The sequence below is a fragment of the Penaeus chinensis genome, chromosome 33, assembly GCF_019202785.1.
Source record: "Penaeus chinensis breed Huanghai No. 1 chromosome 33, ASM1920278v2, whole genome shotgun sequence".
NCBI lineage: Eukaryota > Metazoa > Arthropoda > Malacostraca > Decapoda > Penaeidae > Penaeus > Penaeus chinensis.
In genome coordinates this window covers 29,499,524-29,524,998 of record NC_061851.1, presented here as the reverse complement: position 1 = coordinate 29,524,998, position 25,475 = coordinate 29,499,524, and the positions used below count along the sequence as shown (strand labels likewise).

Here is a 25,475-nt window from a genome sequence, read left to right as displayed (position 1 = left end):
AAAATTCTTTAATAAAATCATCAGAAATATTAATGACTTTAATTTTTATTCTGAAGTACAATCCCTGTTATAACTTCTAAAAGTGAGAACAAATTTTTGATAAGACATAATTTTCAGAAGTAAGCTTTGACTCAAAACAATGGTATCTCGGATTTCTAGAAAAACGTCTCTTGTCACATTACCTTTAGGACAACGATAAACGCATTTCCCACGATGAAGGAAGGAGTTAGCTCTACAGGCAGCGCAATCCGCGTTGGTGCCTCCAACACAAGTCAGGCACTGTGGATAACAAGATCCACATCTGCAACAGACATTAGTAATTCATTAGTATTTATGATTTCCACTAAATACCTGTTTTAATACAGCTAGCTCCTGACCTATGAAGATTTGAAAGTGGTAAGCATTCAGTGGAAATTGTTCTTTATATTTTGAATTTTGATCTTTTCTAAGCTAGTGATATATGGTATAACAATTTCTCATTAATGGTAAGTACCCATGCAACCAAACATCTAAACATTTTACTATAAAGTGGCCCTTGAATTTGTTCAACTGTAAGTGAATGCAGCTGTTCTAGGCAAGATTAATGTAAGCTTGATGTACTACGAATTTTGGTCTGTTCATTGTAAACAAATGCATTTCTCACTTAGTATTTTTCAACTTAGGTTATATATATACCCTCCTCATTCTGTGATATACAGAAAAAATATGTGACCAGTATTGTACTACAACTTACGAATTGTTGTCAGTCTCAAAGTAGCCATCAGGACATCTTGTTGTGCAGGTCCCATTGCTGAGCAAGAGATTATGGCTACATCTGTTACACTGTCCTGGGCCAGTACAGTCAGTGCAATGACCCCCACAGTTTACACAGGTTCCATTCACTGAAAAAAAAATATATATATATTTTAAACCAATACCTAATTTTTTTCTTCATTTGTCCATGCTTAACATTTACTAATGGAATCTAATATCAGACCAAATATAGTAAGACAAAAAATGCGTATAAATTAAGTATGGTGGAAAAATACAAATTAATACACCTACCTGGATAATATCCCTCTGGGCAAGTTTCAACACAGATCCCAAGATGGAGAACATATAACATGCTAGGATGACAAGCTACGCACTGGTTCTGAGCTGGTCCACTGCACAGAGCACAGGATGAATCGCAACCCAGACATTCTCTGTCCTCTGACCCATAAGTTCCTTCAGGACAACTACCAACACATTCCCTGGAGATGTATTAGAAGTGAGTTTAGAGGAGCAGAGAGATGTTATCTAATGCAACTCTTAAATCTGAACAAAATGAATCAGATAATACATAACACAGATAAACTATATTTTTCTTACCCTTCAAGACTATAATGATGACAGGCTTTACACTTATCAGGTCCTGGCCCAGAGCAGCCCCCAAGACACTGGCTGTGGCACACCTCTGACTCAAAATACTTATTATCAGCATTGTCGTTATTCTCAGCTGCAGGCACTTGGTTTGGCCCAGGTATAATTTTCCCATCAGCTGTGGCGTATGTGGCATCTGGGGTTGACCCTGCGAGGATCTGGTCTAAAATACTGTTGACAGAAAAAGTAATAAGGTTTTACAAATGTTGCAATAGAAATATATAAAAATATACATTACTTATCATCTACCTTTACAGTTGTGAATCATGATACTATATCAGAATTGGTCTATGCTTTATAAAAATGTCACAGATACCACTGTTTTCTCCCACTACTAAGAAAACTGATGACCATGAAAGCTCAACGTTCATTCCAACAAATGTTCTGTCCCATAAGGATCCTTGTTAAGGAACGAGCAACTAAGAAATCTTCAAGTATCCAAGGGATATACAATGTGAGGCAAATAAGTCCACCAAAAGGATATCCTATATAAAAGTCTAACAAATGACTACTGAAATTTCCCTTAGGGACAATCCTACTATCTGACATATGACCACCAGAAGGTTTGCAAGTACCTGATGGTCAAAGGACTGTGGGAGGGTCTTCGAGAGGGGAAGAGGGGTGCTGAGGACTGGGTGGGACGGGCCTGGGGGAAGGAAAAGGAATCTGACCCCTGGGGTTGCTCGGAGCGAAGGCGGCCTGGTGGCTCCCTCGTGCCGTGAAGGATGAGCTGCCACTGCGTCAAGACACCTGCCACAACAATCAAAAAACACAAAAAAATAATAACAGAGGAGTACTTGGTAAGATATAAGACGTGATGATGTAACTTTTCTATTGACAAATATTGTGAGTATTCTTACCCATTCATCTTTATTACATCACAGAAAATGCACTGCAAATTCCTTTACTGCCAAAGAAAAAGAGAACAGGACACTGACCTGGGTGATGAACCTGTCTTGTTCCTGCATTGGTCACAATAAGCCTCCAAGTTCCAGCTGCTTTCTCTCCCCAGAAGTGGACAGACAAGAAGGGCCAGTCATCAAACTTCTCCGAGTAGACATCTCGAGGTCTCTCAAAGAGAAGTGTGGATGTTGTCCCTGTTGAGATTCAGTCAGTAAGGAAACTCCAATGCCAGTGCCCAAATAACTTATTGATTTATAAATGAAGGGGAAATGGTACATATCAATAGAAATACATTTTGTAAATGTATATATAAGCAAAAGAAGGCAATCAGATTTTAAAATATCATGGTTAGAATAAGAAAAATAAATCACCCATGTAACTTCGAGAAAAATGAAAAGACAGAGAGAAAAAGCATTCAATACTTCACATCACATGTACATCCAAGAGCATAAAAATTTACCTGAGGGAGACACAAGCCTAATATTGATATTTCCTCTGGGCAGGAAGCGCAAGGACACTCTTGCTTGCACATGCTCCAAGTACCGCACTTCAGCTGAAGTTCCAGCACATCCATCTGTAGTGATTTCAGCAACCACAGACTCCCCCGTAATGGTTGGTATTGTCCTGCAAATATGAAAATATATGAATATTTGGATGACAAACATAATATATTGATAAGTATAGCAAAAGACAATAAGACTAATGAAAATATAATAGCAGATATTATCTATTATCTTCAAATCAAATACAAATATAACAAAACAGCATAAAATCTAGTGACAATTGGCTTATATAAAGACATTTTGTAACTACATTCATTGACCATGTTCGCATCAGCATTATTATATAACAACCAATGAAACAAGCCACATACTGCTTAGTTCTATCCTTTACGCTCTGACACACGTGCTGAGGGGGAACTGTTGTCCATTTTTCTGCCAGCTCCACCAGCTTGCCAGCATCCATCAAACCGTAGCCGAATTTGTGACTCACTGTTCAAAGGGGGAGGGGAAATGTGAGCTATATTTAAACCAGTGAATTCAAGAATCTTATAATTAAAGTGTCAAGTAAAAGTACCAATATGACAAAAATACTGTCTTTTGCACATAAAGAAACAAACATAAAAAGGTTGTCGTTCCAGTGTGGTTGACCGTTGTATGCATGCTTTGCTCTCTTTATATAATGCTCTAATAATCACAAAACTAAAAGCAGGCTAAGCAGTTAGACTGAAATGATGAGACAGCATACCGCTTCCTCCATTCAGTTATACTCTGATAATAGCACACTCATCTAATCCATGCTATTTAAGTGATACATGTGTATATCATGTACATAAAACAAGCAACAAAATTCTAAGCTAAAAATTCTGGTAGGCAGTGCATACTTACTGTATGTTGCTGGTATTACTCTAAGGTATTCTTGAGCTCTAAAGAAAGTTCTATGTATTTACTATTACATCCTGCTATCACTTGAAGTCATCTTTGTAATCTTTTTATAGCTTTTTTTCTTTTGAAAGTTCTTTGACTAGTATTTCTTTGCCTAAAAATCAAATCATAATGCATTCTGCAAAAACTTAAAACAAACAAAAAGAAATGGGGAAAAAAATATATATATACATATACATACATACATACATATATATATATATATATATATATATATATATATATATATATATAAAAATCAATGTCATTACAGCTCAAAAGTCTTCCTATCATGTCAGAAGATACACACACACACACACACACACACACACACACACACACACACACACACACACACACACACACTCACACACTAGCATGCATGTACACACCACACATACACACACACAAGAATGCATGTACACGTACGTGCACACACGCGTGCACACACACACACACACACACACACACACACACACACACACACACACACACACACACACACACACACACACACACACACACACACACACACATGCACGCACGCACACGCACACACACGCACACACACGCACACACACACACACACAAAGTCTCATAACAAACTTTTACTTTACCTTCTTCCAGCTGGCAGTCTTTTTTTGTATCTCTAAGGCAGTAGCTCTGTCCTTTGCTTGAGATTCAGGGACGTGTTACACTCAACTTGTGTCTGTCTGTCTACCTCAAGATTGTCTCGAGTCTGGTGTTGATTGGTAGGAGGTTCATCATGCATGGGACACATTCTACAACTTGCTATTCATCTCTTGCTATGTCAGAAAAGCAACACTGATCAGGCTACAGTTGCATTATCTCACAAATGCAAGCAAAGGCATGCTTCTTTATGCTTAACTAGACCCACTGTTCAACTTCCCTTGGCTGAAACATCTCATTCCTGTTCAGTAACGTGTAATAATCTCCAGTAATGACTTGTTAACAAAAAAAAATCAAACATGTAATACAACTTCAGCCAACTTTTGCTAAAACAAAAATCAGAAAAAAGTATACATCTGAAACTCTACACAAAGACAATACGTACAGTATTTCAACATTAAATTAACTAATGAAACTAATTTCTTACTTAGATATATATAATGTACTATTAACAAATTATACCACAACAAAACCATGAAGTCATGCAAAAAAGAACTGAAAGTCATGCTAATTGTCCCAATTCATCGACCAAATCCTCTCTTTTTAGAATATGGATCCACAGTGAATGAAAACATAACCAGGAGAAAGTCTACTCAATTTAGGAATGAGTTATTTCTTTCACACAAAGCCTTCCCTGCTTCTCCAACTTGAGTTGTTCAGTGTTATCAGTGTATCTACCTTAACTCTGCACTCCTTGGCAAAACTCCAGAATTCAATGTTTTAACAAGATAGTGTTATACTTTAAAGGTTAGGTCTAACCAAGTTTCTGGGCCTTGGTTGATCACCAAAAAACTGGTCTGAATCAGTCTGCCATTATACCAGAAATATGGCTGTGGGAATATAATCCTAAATTTTCACTTCTGAGGTCTATAAAAAACTAGTGTAGTAAAGAGTTCAGTTCAAGTACTAATATGCTGATATTAACATGCCACTCAAGATTTGATTCATCTCTGACATTACATTGCTCTCCAAATAATGAAGCCATGTAGGCCTGTTCTCCTATTTTAATTACATTGACCAGATGCATCTATGTTGACCTTGAAAAGTTTTTAATCCCATAATTTTATAAATTCCTAATCTAAGATAATCAATGCCCATGGAGAAACAATCAATACCCAGGCAAAGAATGTCCCAGGCCTGGCCAAAGCGGCGATAATCTCTGATTTCAGTCTGGTTCCCGAGTCAGATGAGCTGGAACCCTGACTTAATGCTCTTTTGACTTCCCTGGATATCCTACTCTTCTTGGAGTGTGATGACCTTGCACAAATGGAGTACAGAGTTCAGGCAGAGAGCATGTCAGGTTCTCCTTGTGATTATTGAAATGCAGTCAACTATGAGATCCAATGGGCCAAGTTTTGAAGAGGAAGAAACGAATTATGAATCAACAAGCATAAATACAAAGACCTGCATAAGAAGCAAAGCAGAAATGTAATTAATTTTCAAGAGGCCAAGACAACATTTTCTTTTTTCTTCCCACCAGGTACATTATGCAGTGACCATTAGTATGGATTATAGGCCAGCTGAATATCATCTTAATATCTCCGAGGAACAAGAGAGGTCAAATGTGCAGAAAATTAACCATTCATTTCCATAATCTCAAAATAGAGAAGAAAGAAAAGACACAAAAATTAGTAGCAAAGCCCAGTATCATCGGATCCGTCAGTGAGTAAAGAAGCACGCATCTCTGCCAGTCAGCTAAATATTAGTATGCTCTGCCATTAATCACAAATAAAATAAACAAAATGCCAAGTAAATACAAAGCTACTTAGAAACCTACAAGACAAAGTTGCAGACCAAAATTCCAAACTTACCTCTTCGCCCAATGCCATTCACAAACCAGCCGTCCTCTTGGCTGAGTGGTTCGTAGCGGGATGACATGACCACCAGGTGTTGCATGTCACGCCAGGTCAGGTCAGGGTTGGCTTCGAGACCTAGGGCGCACACTCCAGCTGCGAGGGGGGCTGAGGCACTTGTACCTGCAGGTGAAGGAGTTGTGCAAGACTTATTAAGTATTCCTGGGATGTTATATCCGAAAGGGCATTTTGAACTGATAGAGATACAATTTTTCTATATTATGTGGTTATCTTTCTTTATATATTTATGGCTATATCTATCTATCTATATTCATGTCTACGGTTTATATGTGTGTGTGTGTGTGTGTGTGTGTGTGTGTGTGTGTGTGTGTGTGTGTGTGTGTGTGTGTGTGTGTGTGTGTGTGTGTGTGTGTGTGTGTGTCTGTACATATATATATATATATATATATATATATATATATATATATATATATATATATATGTATACATATATGTATATATAATATATATGTATATATAATATATATATATAATAATATAATTATATATATACATATAATATATATATATATATATATATATATAATAAATAATTATATATATACATATATATATATATATATATATATAAACTGTAGATATGAATATATATATGTATATGTGTGTATGTATATATATGTATATATATATGTATATGTGTGTATGTATATATATGTATATATATGTATACATATATATACATATATATACACACACAAGCATAAATACATGGACAGAGTGTATAAATTCACACACATATATATACATATATATACACACATATGTATATATACATATATATACATATACATATACATATACATATATATACATATACATATACATATATATACATATACATATATATATACATATGCATATATATACATATGCATATATATACCTATGCACACATATACATATGCATATATATATACACACATATACATATGCATATATATATACACACATATACATATGCATATATATATATATATATATATATATATATATATATATATATACATATATATATATATATATATATATATATATATATACATACATACATACATACATACATACATACATACATACATACATACATACATACACACACACACACACACACACATACACACACAAATATATACATATTTAAATAATAATAATAATAATAATAATAATAATAATATCAAACACATGATATCAAAATTCTCCCACACCAAAATCTGAAGAAATGTAAAAGAAAATGGATTTATAGCAAACAAGTTCCATTCCATTGGCTCTGACCTGTGTGTTCCACCGTGCATATGTGTTCCGATCTCAGGTTGCCATCCATGTCGACTGTGGCAACGCTGCGATCTAGGCCTGGGGTGCCAGAGCTATACGTCGTGGCTAAAGTTGATGAACATTCCTCGAGGTACCACGGCTTGTACCTAAAAATAAATAAATGAATAAGTAAATAAAACCACAAGATGAGATATTACTCCGAATAAGAAGAGAAGAAAAAAACGATCATCCAGACAGAATATCTATATCCACTATCTTTTCTCAATCCTTCCTTCTTCCTTCCTTTCCCCTTCCTTTATCAGGCTCGTCCACTCACCCTCTTTGCGACGCGGACGAAATGGACAGAGTGAAAATGGAATTGGTGTATCCGTCGCAGTTGCAGTTGTCTGTGTGTCTCCCGCCGTTGCCCGAAGCCCACACGAAGATGGACCCTTTGCCGTGGCGACCCTGCGGAGTGGTGGATGGTAAGCCTCTTTCTTGGAGGGAGTCGAGATAAAGAGTGGATTTGGTGTCATTGATAAGATTACCTTTCGTCGATTCTGCTGGGGCGACTCCAGAGATCCCGGGTTGTGAGGGAGGGTATGGAGGCTGATGTCGAGTTTGGCGATGATTTTACAATGGTTTTTATGACAGCATGTATGGACAAAGCTTACCATGTGCAAGTATATACAAGGGCACTCACCCCCCCCCCCCCCACACACACACACTCACACACTCACTCACTCACTCGCCGCTAATGACCTTAGCTGTTGACGCGGCAGATAATTTTAAATAATCACTCACTCACTCACTCACTCACTCACACACACACACACACACCCAAATCCCCCCCAGACCCCCCTCCCCTCCTCCCCCCCCCCCAACAGACGCCACCCTGCCCACCTTGATGACGCCGTTAATGAAGGCCCTCTTGGCCAGGGGTCCGGGCCCGTCCACCGTCTTGCCGTCGTCCTCCGGCCCCCACGACGCCGAGTAGATGTCGATGTGGGAAGGGTTGAGCGAGATGGCCCGCGCCTCCACCGCGTCGTTCACGGTGCCGTCCAGCATGCGCACGCCTGGGGGGGGGGGGGGGGTAATTAAATAGTAATAATAGTAATATAAAAATTGAATGATTCATTTAGAACTCCTTTAAAATTGGAGATTTCGTGGGAGTTCTAAGTGTATTGCCTTTTAAGATGTCTTAGTGTGTGAGGTTAAGTGACTATTTATTTACCTATTCATTCATTTATTGTTGTTACTATATTCAAAATTGCATGGTCATACGAAATTGTAAATTGCACGAATTATAAATTACAGAATATGAAAAAAATAGCGGTAATAAAAAGAACCATAATCAACAAGGCAAATAAAAAAAAAAATATTTATCACGATAATAACAATAACTTGAAGAAACACCAAGAAACCAAGACAGAACTAAAGCCATTTTATCGAAGAATCCTAAATGACGAATAGACGCAATTAAACCCATTTAATTCCATCTAACTTCAGAAACTTCAGGAACGCATATCATTTCAGAAACTTCATTATCGAATAGCCTGAACTCGAAGGTATATTTTCCGAAACTTCAATAGCTAACAGACTGAAACAAATTCCAAACAGCAATACTAACAAATCATAAATATAAAAAATGATAGAGAATAAAATGTAACACGATTCACGAAAAAAAGGGAAAAAAAAAGTTTAAAACAGGTGGAGAATTTTCTGTCAATATGGAGTTATTTCGACAGCAGAATCAAGTGGTTTATGTTGAAAACTGATAGTAATGGTGGAGATAGTAACAATCTTAAAAAAATAATATTAATAATGACAATAATCGTAAAAAAAAAAAAAAAAAAAAAACAAACGTAAAAGACATTTTCGTATTTTTGTCAGTGACGTCATGCGTGACCTGGTAAGAGTTGTGACGTAATACGAACCCGGAAGCACAGTAAAGAGGTTTAAAAAGCGTAACTTTTACGACTTGAAGACGAAAAAAACAACAACAAACAAAAACACTTTGGTAACATCTGACGGGAAAGAAAATAAGAAAAAAAAAACGTACACAAATATTATAATAAGTTACTAAAAACAACAACAACTACGAATAACAACATAAACGACAACAACAACATCAAAAACAAAACAAAAATGAAAATAAACGAAGAAAACAGAGAAATCTACAATGAAGCAATGGCCAGAAAAACCCGATCAGAAGAGGCCAAAATATATACTAAAATATCAAGTATTTTCCTCTCTCCTGATCTAAGCGCTTGTGTAAGACACCTTAACATCTTATGACAGCTGCGGCAGAAATATACGACGGAATCAATGAAAAAAATAAAAGGAAGGAGAAGAAGAAAGAGGAGGAGGTGGAGGAGGTGGAGGAGGAGGTGGAGGAGGAGGAGGAGGAGGAGGAGGAGGAGGAGGAGGAGGAGGAGGTGGTGGTGTAAGGAGACAAAAAATAAATAAATAAATAAATAAAAGGAAGGAGAAGAAGCAGAAGAAGGTGAAATAGAAAGAGGAGGTGTAGGGAGAAAAAAAGAAAAGAAACAAATACAATAAAAAGAAGGAGAAGAAGGAGTAAAAGAAGAAGAAGGAGGTGTAAGGAGACAGAAAAGAAAAAAAAAAATACAACTGGGTTATCTCTTTCACTCGGTTATGTTCAGTCACCGCGCGTGTGAAGCAACACTTGTCTCTCACTCCGCGTATTTCTTTTGTGCTCGCGGTCTCTTCAACGCAAAACCGATTTCTTCTCCTCTCTCGGAAGGGAAAAAAAAGAAGTAAATGTTTTCCTTTCCTTTTTCCTTTTCTGTCTGCGCTCCCAAAAGAGAGATTAAAGAAAGATGCGAGAGAGAAGAAAAAGACGAGAAAACGGAGTAGTGCAGACTGAAAAGGCATAACCTGCTTGTGTGTTTCTGGTAGAGTTGATATAACCACGCTGCATTGTCCGTAATTGGACTTTGCAAGACGAAAGAAGAAAAAAAAAATAAAAAAAATCGTTCATACAACGAGCGGGGCATTTCGACATTTGATAACTTTACTGCGACCTTTAAAGTGGATATTTCTACCCGGTAAATGTAATCAAAAAGGCAACATTGACCTGTACAAACACTACGAGAGAATTTGAAGCGGAGACAAAGGATAGCAAAAGGAATATTTTTCTTTCCATCTAACATTTTAACCAAATGAATATACAGCTATTCATCCAAGCTACCATTTTTTCCAACCATTCCATCCCCACAAACGCCAAAAATCGGTCTTTAAATACGCATTCCTCGGCCCAATCATGCGTTAAATTCCCGACACTTGAAAGGATTTCGTGGCTAAGACTTGGTACTGCCATTTGGTCGCTTATTCTCCGAGTTCGTCCTCCTTGAGATAAAGAAAAATGGAGTAACGAAAATGGCGAATAAGAGAGTAAGATTGATAAGAAACAGATGGAGGAAATCGTGTTAGACTGGTAGGAAGAGAGATTTAGATGAAAAAAAAAACGAAGAAAAGTGAGAAGAAATTGTTGGATCGAGATAAAGGAGATAAAGAGATACAAGAAAAAGGAGAGAACGAAGAACACGAATAGAGAGCGTTTGATAAAAGCGGGGAATGAGGTTGAGCGAGGTCAAGTGACGATGATTTGCCAGAAGTGTGCGTCCAGGCATGTGAGGGAGAAGAAGCCACAGCAAGAAGCATTGAGTAAGGTAAGCACAAGCAACAGAAAGGCCAGCACGCACGCACGCACGCAGGCACGCACGCACGCACACATACAATACACACACACACACATACAACACACACACAAATACACACACACACATAAACCACACGCACGCACCCAATCACCTTTTACACCCAAACAATCGCACACAAGCATACACAACGCCCACAGTGCCGAATGACTGGCACTTTTAATCCTACGTTTGTCATATTACACAAGAGTGCCAGGTAAGTCCCTGCTCTTGGGATCAGGTGGGCTTTGGGTGCGACCAGGGGAGGGGGGAGGGAAAGGGGGCGGGGAGGAGGGGAGAGAAGTAGGAAGGGGGGAGAGGGAAGGGAAAGAGGGAGGGGAGAGAGGTTGGAAAGGGAAGGGGAAGAGGAGGAAGGGAGAGAGGTAGGAAGGGAGAAGAGGGAAGGCAAAGAGGGATGGGGGAGGAGCGGAGAGAGGTTGGAAGGGGAAGGGGGAGGGGAAAGAGGAGGGGAAGGAGGAGGGGAAGGGGGCGGGGAAGGGGGAGGGGAAGGGGGGAGGGGGAAGGGGCCGAGAGGAGAGAGGAGTAAAGTGGAAAGGGGTTAGGGAGGTACGAGGGGGAAGAGGGAAGAGATGAAGAGGGAACAGAAGAAGAGGGAGGAGAGGAAAAGGGAAGAGGGGAAGAGGGGAAGAGGGAAGGGGGGGGGGGAGGTCCTGTGACACAACAGATTTGATGCTCAGTTTGTTGCGGTTCCAATATCGTCAAGGTTAGGACAAGTTTACCACAAAAGCCTGGTCCCTTTTCTAGGCCTCATTTCCCCGTTTTCTATCTCGTTTTCCCTCTCAACTCCTTATTCCAATTCTCCTTTATGTCCTTCCAATTCTTCCTTCCTTTATTTATTTTTTCTCTTCTATCTCTCTTGCTCTCCCCTTTCTCTTTCTATCCCTCCTTCCTCCGTTCCCAATCCTTCTTCCCTTATCTCCTTCCACCCCACCTTCCCTTCCTCCTTGTCTCCCAACCCCGCGAATCTCCCGTGGAAACCGTATGCATATTTCTTCACAGCGGAACGCCTACAGATGGCGGTGACGAGCGCTGAATCTCCAAAAAGTCTCCGCTGTATATAAAGCAGGCGGCGGAACGGCAGTTGTGCGAATTGTGACCGTCTGCTACGCGCACAGCCGCCCATTCGCCTCTCTCCCAGCGTGTCTTCGGGTTTCCTTCTCGGATAGTCGGATGTCTTTATTTTTTTTGTGGCGTTCTCTTTCTCTGTCTCTGCCTCTCGAGCTTTATTTTTGTCTTCCTCCTGTTCCTTCTATCCCCGTTCCTTCTTTTACTTTCTATCTCTCCCTCTCTCTCTCTTTCTCTTTCCCCTTCTCTCTCGCCTTTCGCCCTTCTACCTCATTACCTTTCTCTATCTCTCTTCCTCCCTTTCCATTTTCCTCTCCCTCTTTCTTGAAGCAGACAAAGACGACGGAAAGTTGTTACCAAACGCGAGAGAGAGAGAGAGAGAGAGAGAGAGAGAGAGAGAGAGAGAGAGAGAGAGAGAGAGAGAGAGAGAGAGAGAGAGAGAGAAAGAGAGAGAGAGAGAGAGAGAGAGAGAGAGAGAGAGAGAGAGAGAGAGAGAGAGAGAGAGAGAGAGAGAGAGAGAGAGAGAGAGAGAGAGAGAGAGAGAGAGAGAGAGAAGAGAGAAGAGAGAGAAGAGAGAGAAGAGAGAGAAGAGTGAGAAGAGAGAGAAGAGTGAGAAGAGTGAGAAGAGTGAGAAGAGAGAGAAGAGAGAGAAGAGAGAGAAGAGAGAGAAGAGAGAAGAAGAGAGAGAAGAGAGAGAAGAGAAAGAAGAGAAAGAAGAGAAAGAAGAGAGAGAGAAGAGAAAGAAGAGAAGAGAGAGAAGAGAAAGAAGAGAGAGATGAGAGAAGAGAGAAGAGAGAGAAGAGAGAGAAGAGAGAGAAGAGAGAGAAGAGAGAGAAGAGAGAGAAGAGAGAGAAAAGAGAAAAGAGAGAAGAGAAGGACAAAACGTCATCCAGACAACCTCAAACCACAAAAGAGGGCGAAGAAAGAAGTACGATAAAGGAAAAAAACGACAAACGACCGAGCAACGCAACACATAGCTCCGGCGTCGACCTGGCCAGCCGCTCCGATTCAATGACCTGTCTTGCCCGCCTGTAATTCACATTCCAAGCAACCTGCCTGCAACGGGGGAGAGTGGGGGGGGGGGGAGAGGGGGGGAGGGGAAGAAATGGGGTCTGCTGAGATTGCCAACAAATCTTTCCGACAACTTACCTACATGCTCGCCTGCTTACCTGCCTGCCTGTTAGCTTACCCACTTGCCTACTGACCAACTTATCCATCTCCCTACGCAACTTATCTACCTAATAACCACTTACTTACCCATCGGCCTGCCTAACAGCCAACTGTCTTACCCACAGACCTACTTACCTAGCTGCCAACACTCCTTTAATGCTTCCCTCCTTATCCTCCTATCTACCTACTTACCTTCTTATCTACTTAACCCTTTCGTCTGGCTTACCTGTCTACCCTACCACCAAGATAGTGACAAAAGGCAAACAAGGGGGGGCGGGTGAAGGGGATGCTGGTCATGAACAGACGAATTGAGAAAACGAGCGAATAGGAGGATGAGAGGAGAGAGGAGATGAGGAGATACGAGGAGTGAGATGAGAAGAGAAGATGAGGAGGAAAGAGGAGGAGGAAGAAGAAGAAGAGAAGAGAAAGAGGAAGAAGGAGGAGGAGGGGAGAGGTGAGGAGTAGGAGATAAGAGGAGAGGAGAGGAGGAGGAGAAGAGAGGATGAAGAAGAAGAGAGGAAGGAGGAGAAAGAGGAGGAGAAGAGGAGATGAGAGAAGAAGAAGATGAGTAAGGAGAAATAGGAGAGGAGAGGAGAGGAGGAGGAGAGAAGAGAGAGGAGGAGAGAAGAAATGAGAGGAGGAGGAAGAGGAGTGGAAGAGGAGAGGAGGAAATGAGGAAGAAGAAGATAGGAGAGACGGAGGATGAAGATAGAAGAGAGAGAAAATGGAAGAAGGAGAGAGAAGAAAAGATGAGAGGAGAAAAGAGAGAGAGGAGGAAGAGAGAGAGGAATTGAGAAGAGGAGGAGGAGAAGAGAGGAAAGGAGGAAAAGAACAGGAGAAGGAAAAAAGAGAGAGAAAGAGGAGAAGAAAAGGAGGTGAGAAGAGGAGAGGATGAAAAGGAGAGAAAAAGAAGGGAGAGAAAGGGAAAAGGAAGTGGGAGTGCGGGGTGAGAGGTTGAAGTCGGGGTCGGTGATTGCGTCCCCCCCCCCGGGTTCCTTTGCGCCGTGTTGGGTCTGCGTAGTCGTCTGCGTCCCCTGTCTTCTTCCCCTGTCTGCCTCGCTGCTTCGCTTCGGCTTCGTCTGTCCGCCCTTCTTCGGCTTCTTCTCCCGTTGCTTCCCCAGGTCTCTTCCGTCTTCCTCGCTATCCCCCCTTTCCTATTTTAAACTTCACTTACCTACTTTCTTCGTCTTTTTTTCCCCTTTCGTTGCTTCCTCTTCTTCTGCATCCTCGTGCTTTTTGCGCAACCTCTTCTTTCGTTTCCTCCTCTTCTCCTCGTCCGTTCTATCCATTACCCTTTTCTTTTTTTTTTTCTCTCTCTTTTTAGTGTTGAGGGGGAGGGAAAAAAAAAGGATGGTGGAGGGGGGGAGGCGTTTCTCTTCCCAAAACCACCCCCCACAACAATTCTTTCCTTTCCTTTTTTTTCTCCCCCACCACCCCTCAACCGTCTTGCTACGCCCTCCAGTCGCGGTACCTCTTCGCGTGTTGGGTCACTTTTGCTTGGGTGATGGTGTGTTTTTTTTGATTGTTCTTATGGTGCCGGGTTTTTCTCTTTGCTGCGGCTCGCCTACGCCCCCCCTGACACCCGTCCCTTCCGCCCCTACCCTCATACTTCGCTTCCCCTGTTCTTGCTTCTTTCCTTCGGCTGTTTCTTCCTCCTCTCCCCTCTCTTCTTCCCCCTCATCGTCTTCTTCTTTTTCCCCCTTCTTCATTCTTCTTCCTTTCGTGGCAGTCCCCATGTTGTTTCCCCCCCCTTCATATCTGATACCTGCTCCCCCTCCGCCCCCCCTCTCCCTCCTACTCTCCTTCTGCCTTACCCCGCCCAATTCCACCGCCCCTCCCACCCTCTCCCCCTCCCTCTTCCTTCCCCTCCCCTCCCCCCCCTACCCCTATGCCCCGACACGCCAGCATTGCCGCTTCCCCATCATTTGCCCGTTTCCTCACCCACCCACGCTTCGCCCTAAACGTCCCCATCCCCCAATGTCCCCGCGCCGTTTCCTCGCCGTGTCCATTCCTGCTCTCCTCTCTCGCTCGCTCGCGCTCTCATCTCTCTCTCGCTCTTCTCTCGTTCCTCTCGCTCTCTCTATCTCTCTAGCCCTCACTATCACATCACAGCCTCGCTCCCCTCCGCCGCTCTCATTCCCCTCCCTCACCCACGCCCCCCCCCACAATCCAGCAACTACCCGCTCTCTCCTCCTCTCTCTTTTCTCTCTCTCCCCCCCCCCCCCCCTTTCATCCCAACCAAAACCCATCCTCCTACCCTCCCCCACCCCCCCCCCCCCCACCCCCACCCCCACCCCCACCACCCACCCCCCCATGCCCACCACCACCAAACCCCCCCACCCCACAGCGGCCCGTAGCACCACCACAGCCACCCTGCCGGACCCATGCCTCTCACTACCCGCTCAAGCATCAATCAGCATCAACCCCCCCCTCACCCGCCCCCCCGCCCCCCCCCACCCACACACCACCACCCCACACCACCCCTACTCGCCCACACCCCCCCCCCCCCTGCACACATCCCCCCCCCCCCCACACCACTCATCTCCCACCCTCCCCCATCCTTTTACATAATAAAACTTCTAATAATAAAAATAATTATTAAACTATTAACACACTCCCACCCCCCACTCTCACACTCTCGCCCCTCCCATACTCACTCACTATCTCTTCGACCCAAATCCCTTTCATTTCCAAATACTCTTTCTCATTCACATACTCTAACCTATCTCTATCTCTCACTTTCACACTCACTCACTTCGAAAAGAACCCTTAGCCCGAAGCAACCAATACAGAAATAAAGCAATACGAAAGTGGTCGTACACAACACACACGGTCGTTCTCTTCGGGCTATGTAGGGAAATACGACGTCGGAATGTGTGCATGTAAATGTAAAGTGGGTCAGCGAGTTAGTACGCGTGCAGCGTGCTGTATCGTGTCATGTGCGCGCAGAGGAGTCAACCCGATTCCTCAAAAAGTCATATTCACGTTCACTCCGCGACGGATTCATTGCAACCGCAGTCGAATAAAACAAGACGAAAAAAAAAAAGAAGTCTGAAATCAGCTGGCGTGCAACCGAGACCGCGGCCGCGCACTCACCTACGCGAGCGGCACGGGAGCGTGGGAAAGGCGTCGCCGCACTTTTGCAAGAGGCCGCAACCAGCGTCCCCGCGGTTGGCGAAACGTCCCTCCCTCTCCTCCTCCTCCTCCTCCAGCGCCGTTTAGTAACAGGACCCGCCCACGCTCGCCTAAAACAACGGCCCTCGCGGCGATGCGTCCGACAGCAACATCTCCCCCCTCCCCCCTCCCGCCCACGCCCTCGGACTCCGTCGGTTACTTAGCAACCAGTCTATTCATCCTTGGAGTTACGCTAGGGCCCTCGAGGCGGCGGCGCTGCGTTTCCTCCGCGCCTGAAACAGCGTCCAGGGCGGTGGGCAGGGAAGCCGGGGGTAGGGGTAGGGAGAGGGAAGGCGAAGGGTAGAGGAGGGGGACCGATGGTGGGGGGAGGGGGGCCGTAGGGCAGGCGGAGAAGGCAGTACCTGGTCGTCAAAGGCTTGCATAAGGGCCGGAGGAGGTGCGGTCGCGTTCCCGGCACGAGGCACGGAGGCCGCCTCCGTGCCTCGTGCTGCCGACGCCGCCCGCCCGAGCCTCCTGCTGGGCCTCCCTTCGTTTCTCCTTTCCATTCATCTGCTTCCTGCTCATCCTCCTTCTCTATCTCGTTATTTTTCTTCTTCTTCTTCTTCTTCTTCTCCTCCTTCTCCACAAAAGAGATAGATAGATAGATAGATAGATAGAGCTAAATAGAGAGAGATTGAGAGGGGGGAGAGAGAGAGAGAGGAGTGAGAGAGGGAGAGGAGAGGGAGTGAGAGAAGGGAGAGAGAGGGAAGAGAGAGAGAGAGAGAGAGAGAGAGAGAAGAGAAGAAGAGAGAGATAGAGAGAGAGAGAGAGAGAGAGAGAGAGAGGAAAGTAGAGAGGCGAGAAGAGAAAGGGAAGACCTAGAGCAGGTGAGACATAACCCTACCCATGTTGCAATAGTTTCCGTTGCACATGTCAATGCTACGCCTCCGCAATGCATACCCCCTCCCCCTCCTCCTCCTCCTTTTTTTCTCTGCACACTTCTTCATCGTCTTCTTCTTCTTCTTTTTTTTTTTTTCTTCTCATCTACGCCTAATTTTCAGCACCACACAAACAACACAAAACCACTACCACCTCCTTCTTTTTCTCCTCCTTTTCCTTTTTCCCCTTCTCCTCCTCCGTTTCCTCCTCCTCTTCGCTATCTTCTCCTTCTCCTTTTCTATCTGTTCTTCTTGTTCTTGTTCTTGTTCTTGTTCCGTCTTCCCTCCTTCCTCTTCCATCTTTCCCTCTTTTCCCTCTTCCTTTTACCCCCCCCCCCTCTCCACCCCATCCTCACATTTTCCTTTCCCTCCCCCCCCTCCTCCTTCCCCCCTCTTATTTCCCTCCTTTCCCTCCCCCCTCCTCCGTCCTCCTCCTCCCTCTTCTTCTCCACCTCCCCTCCTCCTCCTCCTCCTTAACTCACCTCTTCTTTTCTTCTTCTTCTACTTTTCTTTTCCCACTTCTGCATCTTCTTTCTTACCTTCTTCTTCTTCTTCTTCATATCTTCATTCTTTCATCTTTCTTCATCTTCTTCTTCTTCTTCATCTTCTTACTTCATCTTCTTCTTCTTCTTTCTTCTTCTTTCTTCTTCTTATCTTCCTCCCTCCTTCCACTCCTTCCTTTTTCCTCCTCCTCCTCCTCCTCCTCCTCCGCCCCTCCTTCCTCCTCCTCTTCCTCTTCCTCTCTTCCTCTTTCCTCTTCCTCATCACCTTCCTCTTCCACTTCTTCTTCCACTTCCTCTTCCTCTTCCTCATCCTCTTCCTCTTCCTCTCCTCTTCCTCTTCCTCTTCCCTCTTCCTCTACCTCCCTCCTCCTCCTCACCTCCACCTCCTCCTCCTCCCCCTCCTCCCCTCCTCTCCTCTTCCTCTCTCCCTCCTCTACCTCCTCTCCCTCCCTTCCTCCTCCTCCTCCTCCTCACTCCTCCTCCTCCTCCTCCCCTCCTCCTCCTCCTTCTCCTGCATAACCTCTATGTACTTCCACATCTTCCTCTTCTCTCTCCCACTTCACTTCTTTCCCTACGCCTATTCTTCTCCGTCATCATCTCCTCTCCTTCCTCTCCTATCTATCGCGGATCCGAGTGTGATCGGTGGGTCTCGTATCTCATCCTTGACGTCCCGTTCCGAGAATATTCGAGAACAGAACAAGATCCGAGGGTCTAACCTATCGCCCGCCGCGGGAGTGAAGTTGTTGATAAAAGCCTTTCTCTCTCTCTGTCTCTGCCTCTCTGCCTCACTCTCTCTCTCTCTCTCTCTCTGTCTCTGTCTCTCTCTCTTGCTCTCTCGTTCTTACTATCCTCCTTTTGTTCTTGTTGCTGTCTCTCTCTCTCTTTCTCTTTCTCTCGTTTTTTCTCCCCTTCCCTCTGTCTCCCTCTCTCCCTCCCTCCCTTTCTCCCTCTCTCTCTCCCTCCCTCCCTTTCTCTTTTTACCCCTCTTTCCCTCTCTTTCTCCCCACCTCTCTCCCTCTCCCCTTCCCCCTCTGCACCAGAGAGCGCCCACACCAGGAGCCTCCGTCAAACAGAAGGAACTCTTGACAGCTGAGGCGCGGGGGGTAGGGGTGGGAAGGGGTCAGAGTTACCAAGTTCCACCGCCAACAGATGGCTCTCAACCCCATCGTCTGGAAGCCTTCGTCTCTTTCTGGCTTTTGGCTGTCATTAGGCAGAGTGGGAACAGGCACTGCGAGAGGGAAGGGAAGGTGAGAGGGGAAGGAGGAGTTAAATGAATGACAAGGAGAAGGGAGAGGGGTAAAGAGAAGAGAAGAGAAGGGAAAGGGATAAGGAGAAGGGAAAAGGAGCAGGTTAGAGAAGGGAGAGAGTAGGGAAAAGAGAGACGGGGGTTAAATGGAGAAAGGGAGTGAGAAGGAGAAAATAACGAATTGGGAGAAGAAAAAGGGAAGAGGGAGAAGGAAGATCGAATAAGATAGGGACATGGGAAGCGGGAAATAAGGAAATGGAGAGCAGGATAGACAGCGAGAAAAGAAGAGAGATAAGGAGAGAGGGAAGGCCAAGGAGATAAGAACAGAAGGAGGGGAAGGAGAAGAGAGACATGGGAATAAAAAATAAGTGTGAAGAACAGGATAGGGGAAAGTAAATAACAGGCAGGTACATATCGAGACGAAAAATAAGGGAACAAAAGACAAACTCTTCAAGAAGAATGTAACCACTACTAAAAAAATCAACAAAAAATAACACCTAAGAGCAAAGGAAAATGCAGCGATAATAACACCAATAACAATGACAATAACACATCAAAAAATAACAACTCAACTACCACTACTATTCAACCAACTCGACCGCCCCCCCAACCACAAGCCCCCAACACCCCCCAGCCCCCTCTTCCTCCTATCTTGAAGCCCCATCCCCCCGCCCTCCCACCCACCCCCACGTACCTCCGATGCTGCTGTTGTAGGCGACGCCGACGCCGCAGTAGTCGTTGAAGGCGACGGCCGCGACCTCGCCGGCGCAGCGCGTTCCGTGTCGGTTGTCGCCGTTGTCACGCGGCATCGGGTCGGGGTCGTTGTCGTTGATGTCCGTCGATGCCTGGGGGTCCTGGGGGGAGGGGAGGGGTTAGGGGGTTTAGGGGGGGGGGCGACGGTGGCGCTGATGATGATGATAACGACAACAATGACGATAATGATGATGATGATAATAATAATAACAATAATAATAATAATAATAATAATAATAACAACATTAATAATAATAATGAAGATAGTGAGGATAATGATAATGATACTTATAATGATAATGATAACAACAACAAAAACAACAACAATAATAATAATAACAATAATAATAGTAAAAGCTACTACAACTATTAATACGACTACATGCACTACTGATAAAGATTTAATAGCAACGCCAACGATAACAGCGGAAAGTTTAGTAATAACAAATAACAACTGCTATTGTCATCAATAAATCTTATAGTGCTTAAATTATCTGGAAAGTTATCAGATGTTATAATCTGTATAAACATATATACATACATATATAAATAAAATATAATATATATAAATATAGACACACACACACACAAAACACCACAACACACACACCACACACACACACACACACACACACACACACACACAACACACTACATAACGCTGGAAACGTTTCAAACAAAAAGATGCACATAAAATACATACATACATACGTGTAAATGATGGTGAGTATACATATATACATACATACATAAATACCAAACACACCCTACCCCCACAGACACAAAATATATAATATATATATAATATATATAATATATTTTAAATCCACATAGAAAAGCGAGATGACCAAATCTTTTAACAATCCCTAATAAGGCCGTAAATTTTACTCCCACAAGGCCACCGAACCGCGACCAGCGCCGGCGACCGCAGCGGAACGAGGCACTGAACCGTGGCACTGCTATGGCACCCTGAATCCAATCCGCCCCGACGCCCCCGCCCATAAAAAAACAGTTTGTGCCGAGGACAAATCGAAAGGAAATAAATTTTTCACGCGGAGGGAGGGGAGGGAGAGGGGGGGAGGGGGGGAGGGAGGGAAGGGGGAGGGGAAGGGGAGGGGGAATGGGGAGTGAGGAGTTGGGAGGGGGGAGAGATGAAAGGAGACAGAAAGGAGGAAGAAGAAGAAAAGAAGAAGAAGAAGAAGAAGAAGAAGAAGAAGAAAGAGAAAGACAGCGAGAGAGAAAGAGAAAAAGAAAGAGAGAAAGAGAGAGAGAGAAGAAGAGAGAGAGAGAGAGAGAGAGAAAGAGAGAGAGAAAAGAGAGAAAGAGAGAGAAGAGAGAGAGAGAAGTCCTTTGAAAAGAGAGATTACATACCGTCACGGCTCTGTACAGAGAGGGGGGAGGGAAAAGGGGGGAGGGAAGAAGAGGGAGAAAAGAGGAGGAGGGATTCGAAATTTCACTACTAACAAGAAAGGGTAAAGGCACAAAGGGAAAACGGAGCAAGGGGGTGTAGTGGGGGAAGGAAGGGGTTGGAGGGGGAGGCAAGGGGGTGGAGGGGGAGGAAAAGGGGGGGTAGAGGGGGATCAAAAAAGCAATAAAATCAGGAATGTTGTTGGAGCGACACTCGGCGTGAGAGGATGGAGGGGGCAGGGTTGGTGGGGCAGAGGTGGGGGGCAGGGGTGGGGCCACACTACCTGGGGGACGTAGAATGGAGGCGAGGAAGGTCAGATCATAAAATAGAAAGGGAGAAAAAAGATGTTTATATTTACCCTTTAGTGCGTTCATAAAGTTTCTGCATTAATGCCTTGCAACTATGTCTAAATTTCGTATATATACACGTACAATACATTTCATCCATATCTTTAGCTATATGAACGAATGACTGTAAGTATTTATCAAAACGGGTTTTTCTTGTGTATTTGCCTTTAAAGCTAAGTATGCAAAGTTGTTGTTTTATGTATATATGTATGTTTGGACACTTACACACATATATATCTCTATATATCTATTTACCTACCCACCTATGTATCTTGTCTCTCTATCTTTCAATCCTTTTCTTTGTATCTATCTATCTATAAATCTATCTATCTACCTACCTGATTCTCAACCTATCTACCTATAATCTCTATCTATCTACCTATAATCTCTATCTATCTACCTATCAATCTATCTATCTAAACATGTACACGAAATGAAAACGCCGTACTCGGAACAAACAGTACGTGCATGTAAACTCCTGTGTGTACGTGGAGACCAAGTGATCTGCCCGAGCAACAAGGGCAAGGGCCATCCTGACAGACCATAGATCTTGGCTGACACGTACCCTCCCTCCCTCCCTCCCTCCCTCCCCCGGACAATGCTCTCACGAGGAAGTTCAGAAAGGAGAACGAAGAAGGAGAAAGAAAAAAGAAAGGAGAGAGAGAGAGGGAGAGAGAGAGAACAAAGGAAAAGTTTAAACTTTAATCGGCAACGCTTTGTAACTCCATATTTCAACCCTCTCACCCCCTGGCGAGAAAAAGCGCAGACGAGATGTGGATAAAGGAGAAAGAGGAGGAGGGAAGGAGGAGGAGGGAAGGAGGAGGAGGAGGGAAGGAGGGGGGTGAGGGAGAGGGGGGGATTAAGGAGTGAGATAGAGTGGGGAAAGAAAGAGTGGAGAGAGAAAGAAATAGTGAGAAAGAGAAAGAGAAAGAGAAAGAGACCTCAAGGGGAGGGGGTGATGGAATGCATAGACGACACTCATGAATTCTGCACTAAAATTTGCACAACATTCTAATGAAACGAACACAAGAGAAGTGGAGGAAGGGGAGGAGGGGGTGAATAAAAGAGGGGGAGAAGGGTATGTAGGAATGGAGGAAGGACCATCGGACAGTCAAACAAGGCCCATCCTCCCCTACTCCCATCCCCCCTCCCCCCCCCCCCTGATCCACCCGCCGCCTGTACAGATGCAGGTGTAATGAAGCGAAAACCACAAGCAAGAAAGGGAAAAGGGAAGAGGGAAGAGGAGGGTTAACTACCGGAAGAGGCGAAGGGGGAGAGGAGAGGAAGAGGGGGGGGGGGCAGAGGAGAGGAAGAGGGGGGGGTGAGGAAACAAGGGGAAACACTCGAGCAGAAACGGATATTTGAAAGGAAGGAAAGACTATGATAATGGCGTAAAGAGAGTAAAATGGGCCAAAAAATAAATGAGTTCGGAAATATGCACGAAGAAATTAATAGAATTTTCTATTTGGTTTGGCGAGCGAGCGAGAGAGAGAGAGAGAGAGATAGAGAGAGAGAGAGAGAGAGAGAGAGAGGAGAAGAGAGTGAGAGAAAGGGAAAGAAAGAAAGAAAGAAAAAAGAAAGAAGAGAGAGAGAGAAGATAGAGAAGAGAGAGAGAGAGAGAGAGAGAGAGAGAAGAGAAAAGAAAGGAAAAGAAAAAGAAAAGAATAAAGAAGAGAGAGAGAGAGGGAGGGAGAGAGAGGAGAAAGAAATATAGAGAAAGATAAGGATATTCGAAGATTGAGGTAAAGATACTGAAAAAAATAAGACAAAATGGAAACAGAAGACCAGATAAGGTAAGGAAAGAAAAAAAGAAAAGAAAAAAAAACAGAAAAAAATAAACCAAACGAAAAAAAGAGGGAAAAAAAACTAAAAAAAGGGGGAAGAAGATGGAATGACAGGAAATGAAGACGGCGAAGAGAATTGGAAGCTGACTTTTCGCTTTCTCGTCGACACTTTTTGCTGATTTCCTTTCAATTTCCAGCTTCCACTTCCCGCTCTCCTTCTCTCTCTCTCTCTCTCTCTCTCTCTTTCTCTCTCTCCCCCCCCCCCCCTCTCTCTCTCTCTCTCTCTCTCTCTCTCTCTCTCTCTCTCTCTCTCTCTCTCTCTCTCTCTCTCTCTCTCTCTCTCTCTCTCTCTCTCTCTCTCGGTTTCATCCTTATGCTTCCCATTCCATTTGACAAGTCTTTTCACTTCTCTCTCCCGCGATCTGTTTCTGTCTCTCCCTCTTTCCATCTCTCTCTCATTCTTGCTTTCCTTTTTCTTTCGCTCCTGCTCTTGCTCCTCCTTCTCTCTCTCTCTCCCTCTCTCTCTCTCTCTCTCTCTCTCTCTCTCTCTCTCTCTCTCTCTCTCTCTCTCTCTCTCTCTCTCTCTCTCTCTCTCTCTCTCTCTCTTTCTCTCTCTCCCCCCCCCCTCCCTCTCTCTCTCTCTCTCTCTCTCTCTCTCTCTCTCTCTCTCTCTCTCTCTCTCTCTCTCTCTCTCTCTCTCTCTCTCTCTCTCCCCTTTCTCTCCCTCCCTCCCTCAAAGCCTCCTCCGCCTCTTCAACCTTACAACCCCCCTTCCCCCTATTCCTCCCCCTCCCTCCCCCCCACTCCAACCGAGATGGTCCTCTGGGATAGGAGAGTCCGTGCACACTCCAGGAGTGCCAATATCAATCACTGCGGCACTCCTCCCATATTCAACTCTCGCTTTGTTGCACAAATTGACTCACGTGGTCTGTCAACCTCCCCGGGCCCTGCTAACACTCCAGCAATTCTTCAATACACCGGTGAGCATTTCTATTTCATACCTCCCCCCCCCCCCTTTTTTTTTTTCCCGTCTTTTGATCACAACGTTTCTTGGACTTTCCGACAAAAGATTTCTAAGCAGTATCACCCGTTCTAACCATATTGCCAAACGACGCACACAAACAACAACAGCATAAACAACAAAACAACAACAGCATAAACAACAAAAACAACAACAGCAGCATCAACATCTCTTCCAATAAACCATCATACCCTTCCCCTTCTCCTCCTTCCTCCCCCTCCCCCCACACCCCTTCCTTCCCGCCTACTAACGCGGAAGAGAGTCAACCAAGCAGGAAATTAAAGTGACTCCCTGACCCAATAAGTGATTGTTTTACTCTCGGACAATTTGTCTCGTGTTTGCCAAGGCGGCTAAGCCCTAACAAAGGAATTTCGGCCAGAAGTGAGCGCGATCTGTTAAGCTGTCCTGTTATTCCTTCCTAACGGCGTGTTTCCTCGCTCGTTAGTGATATCCGAATATTCACTCGCACCATCATTCCTATCGCAAATCGCCCGTGACTTAAACCGAAGGGTCGTTTTCGAAATCATCTTCCGATATATAATCTTCCACAGCGGGGACGTTTGGTATTAAGTAAAGTAAGTTGATAGTGAAATGTGGCAAGTCGTCCCCGTAGACTTTCTCCCCTCTTAATTCAGCCGTGCATGTCCTGGCTTCAGCTCAAAGGGTTGGGAGGACACTACGTTTGCATTTAGCATAATTTGCATATCGTAAGGACATTCTGTAATTCCAAAGACTATTCTCAGAGTGCAGACTGTACGTTCTTCCTCTCGCACGCGTCCCAAAGCCATTGCATTCGCCGAAAGCACCTAATGTCCTGGGTAATGAAAGGGTTCGCTATAC

General features: G+C 44.2%; 1 protein-coding gene across 1 annotated transcript in view; it reads right to left on the bottom strand.

Annotated features, from left to right (window-relative positions):
- The window catches only part of LOC125043103 (furin-like protease 2), a 30,351-nt gene extending 7,989 nt beyond the window's left edge, over nt 1-22,362 (bottom strand). The window contains exons 1-14 of the mRNA XM_047639054.1: nt 22,279-22,362; nt 20,017-20,176; nt 8,447-8,619; nt 7,881-8,011; nt 7,565-7,710; nt 6,230-6,394; nt 3,179-3,296; nt 2,765-2,928; nt 2,340-2,498; nt 1,977-2,151; nt 1,351-1,572; nt 1,045-1,232; nt 734-881; nt 183-301 (exon numbers count right to left, since the gene is read on the bottom strand). Coding sequence (XP_047495010.1) covers nt 183-301; nt 734-881; nt 1,045-1,232; nt 1,351-1,572; nt 1,977-2,151; nt 2,340-2,498; nt 2,765-2,928; nt 3,179-3,296; nt 6,230-6,394; nt 7,565-7,710; nt 7,881-8,011; nt 8,447-8,619; nt 20,017-20,176; nt 22,279-22,362 — 2,152 coding nt within the window. The remainder of the gene's footprint in view (nt 1-182; nt 302-733; nt 882-1,044; nt 1,233-1,350; nt 1,573-1,976; nt 2,152-2,339; nt 2,499-2,764; nt 2,929-3,178; nt 3,297-6,229; nt 6,395-7,564; nt 7,711-7,880; nt 8,012-8,446; nt 8,620-20,016; nt 20,177-22,278) is intronic.
- Nucleotides 22,363-25,475: the final 3,113 nt, after the last annotated feature.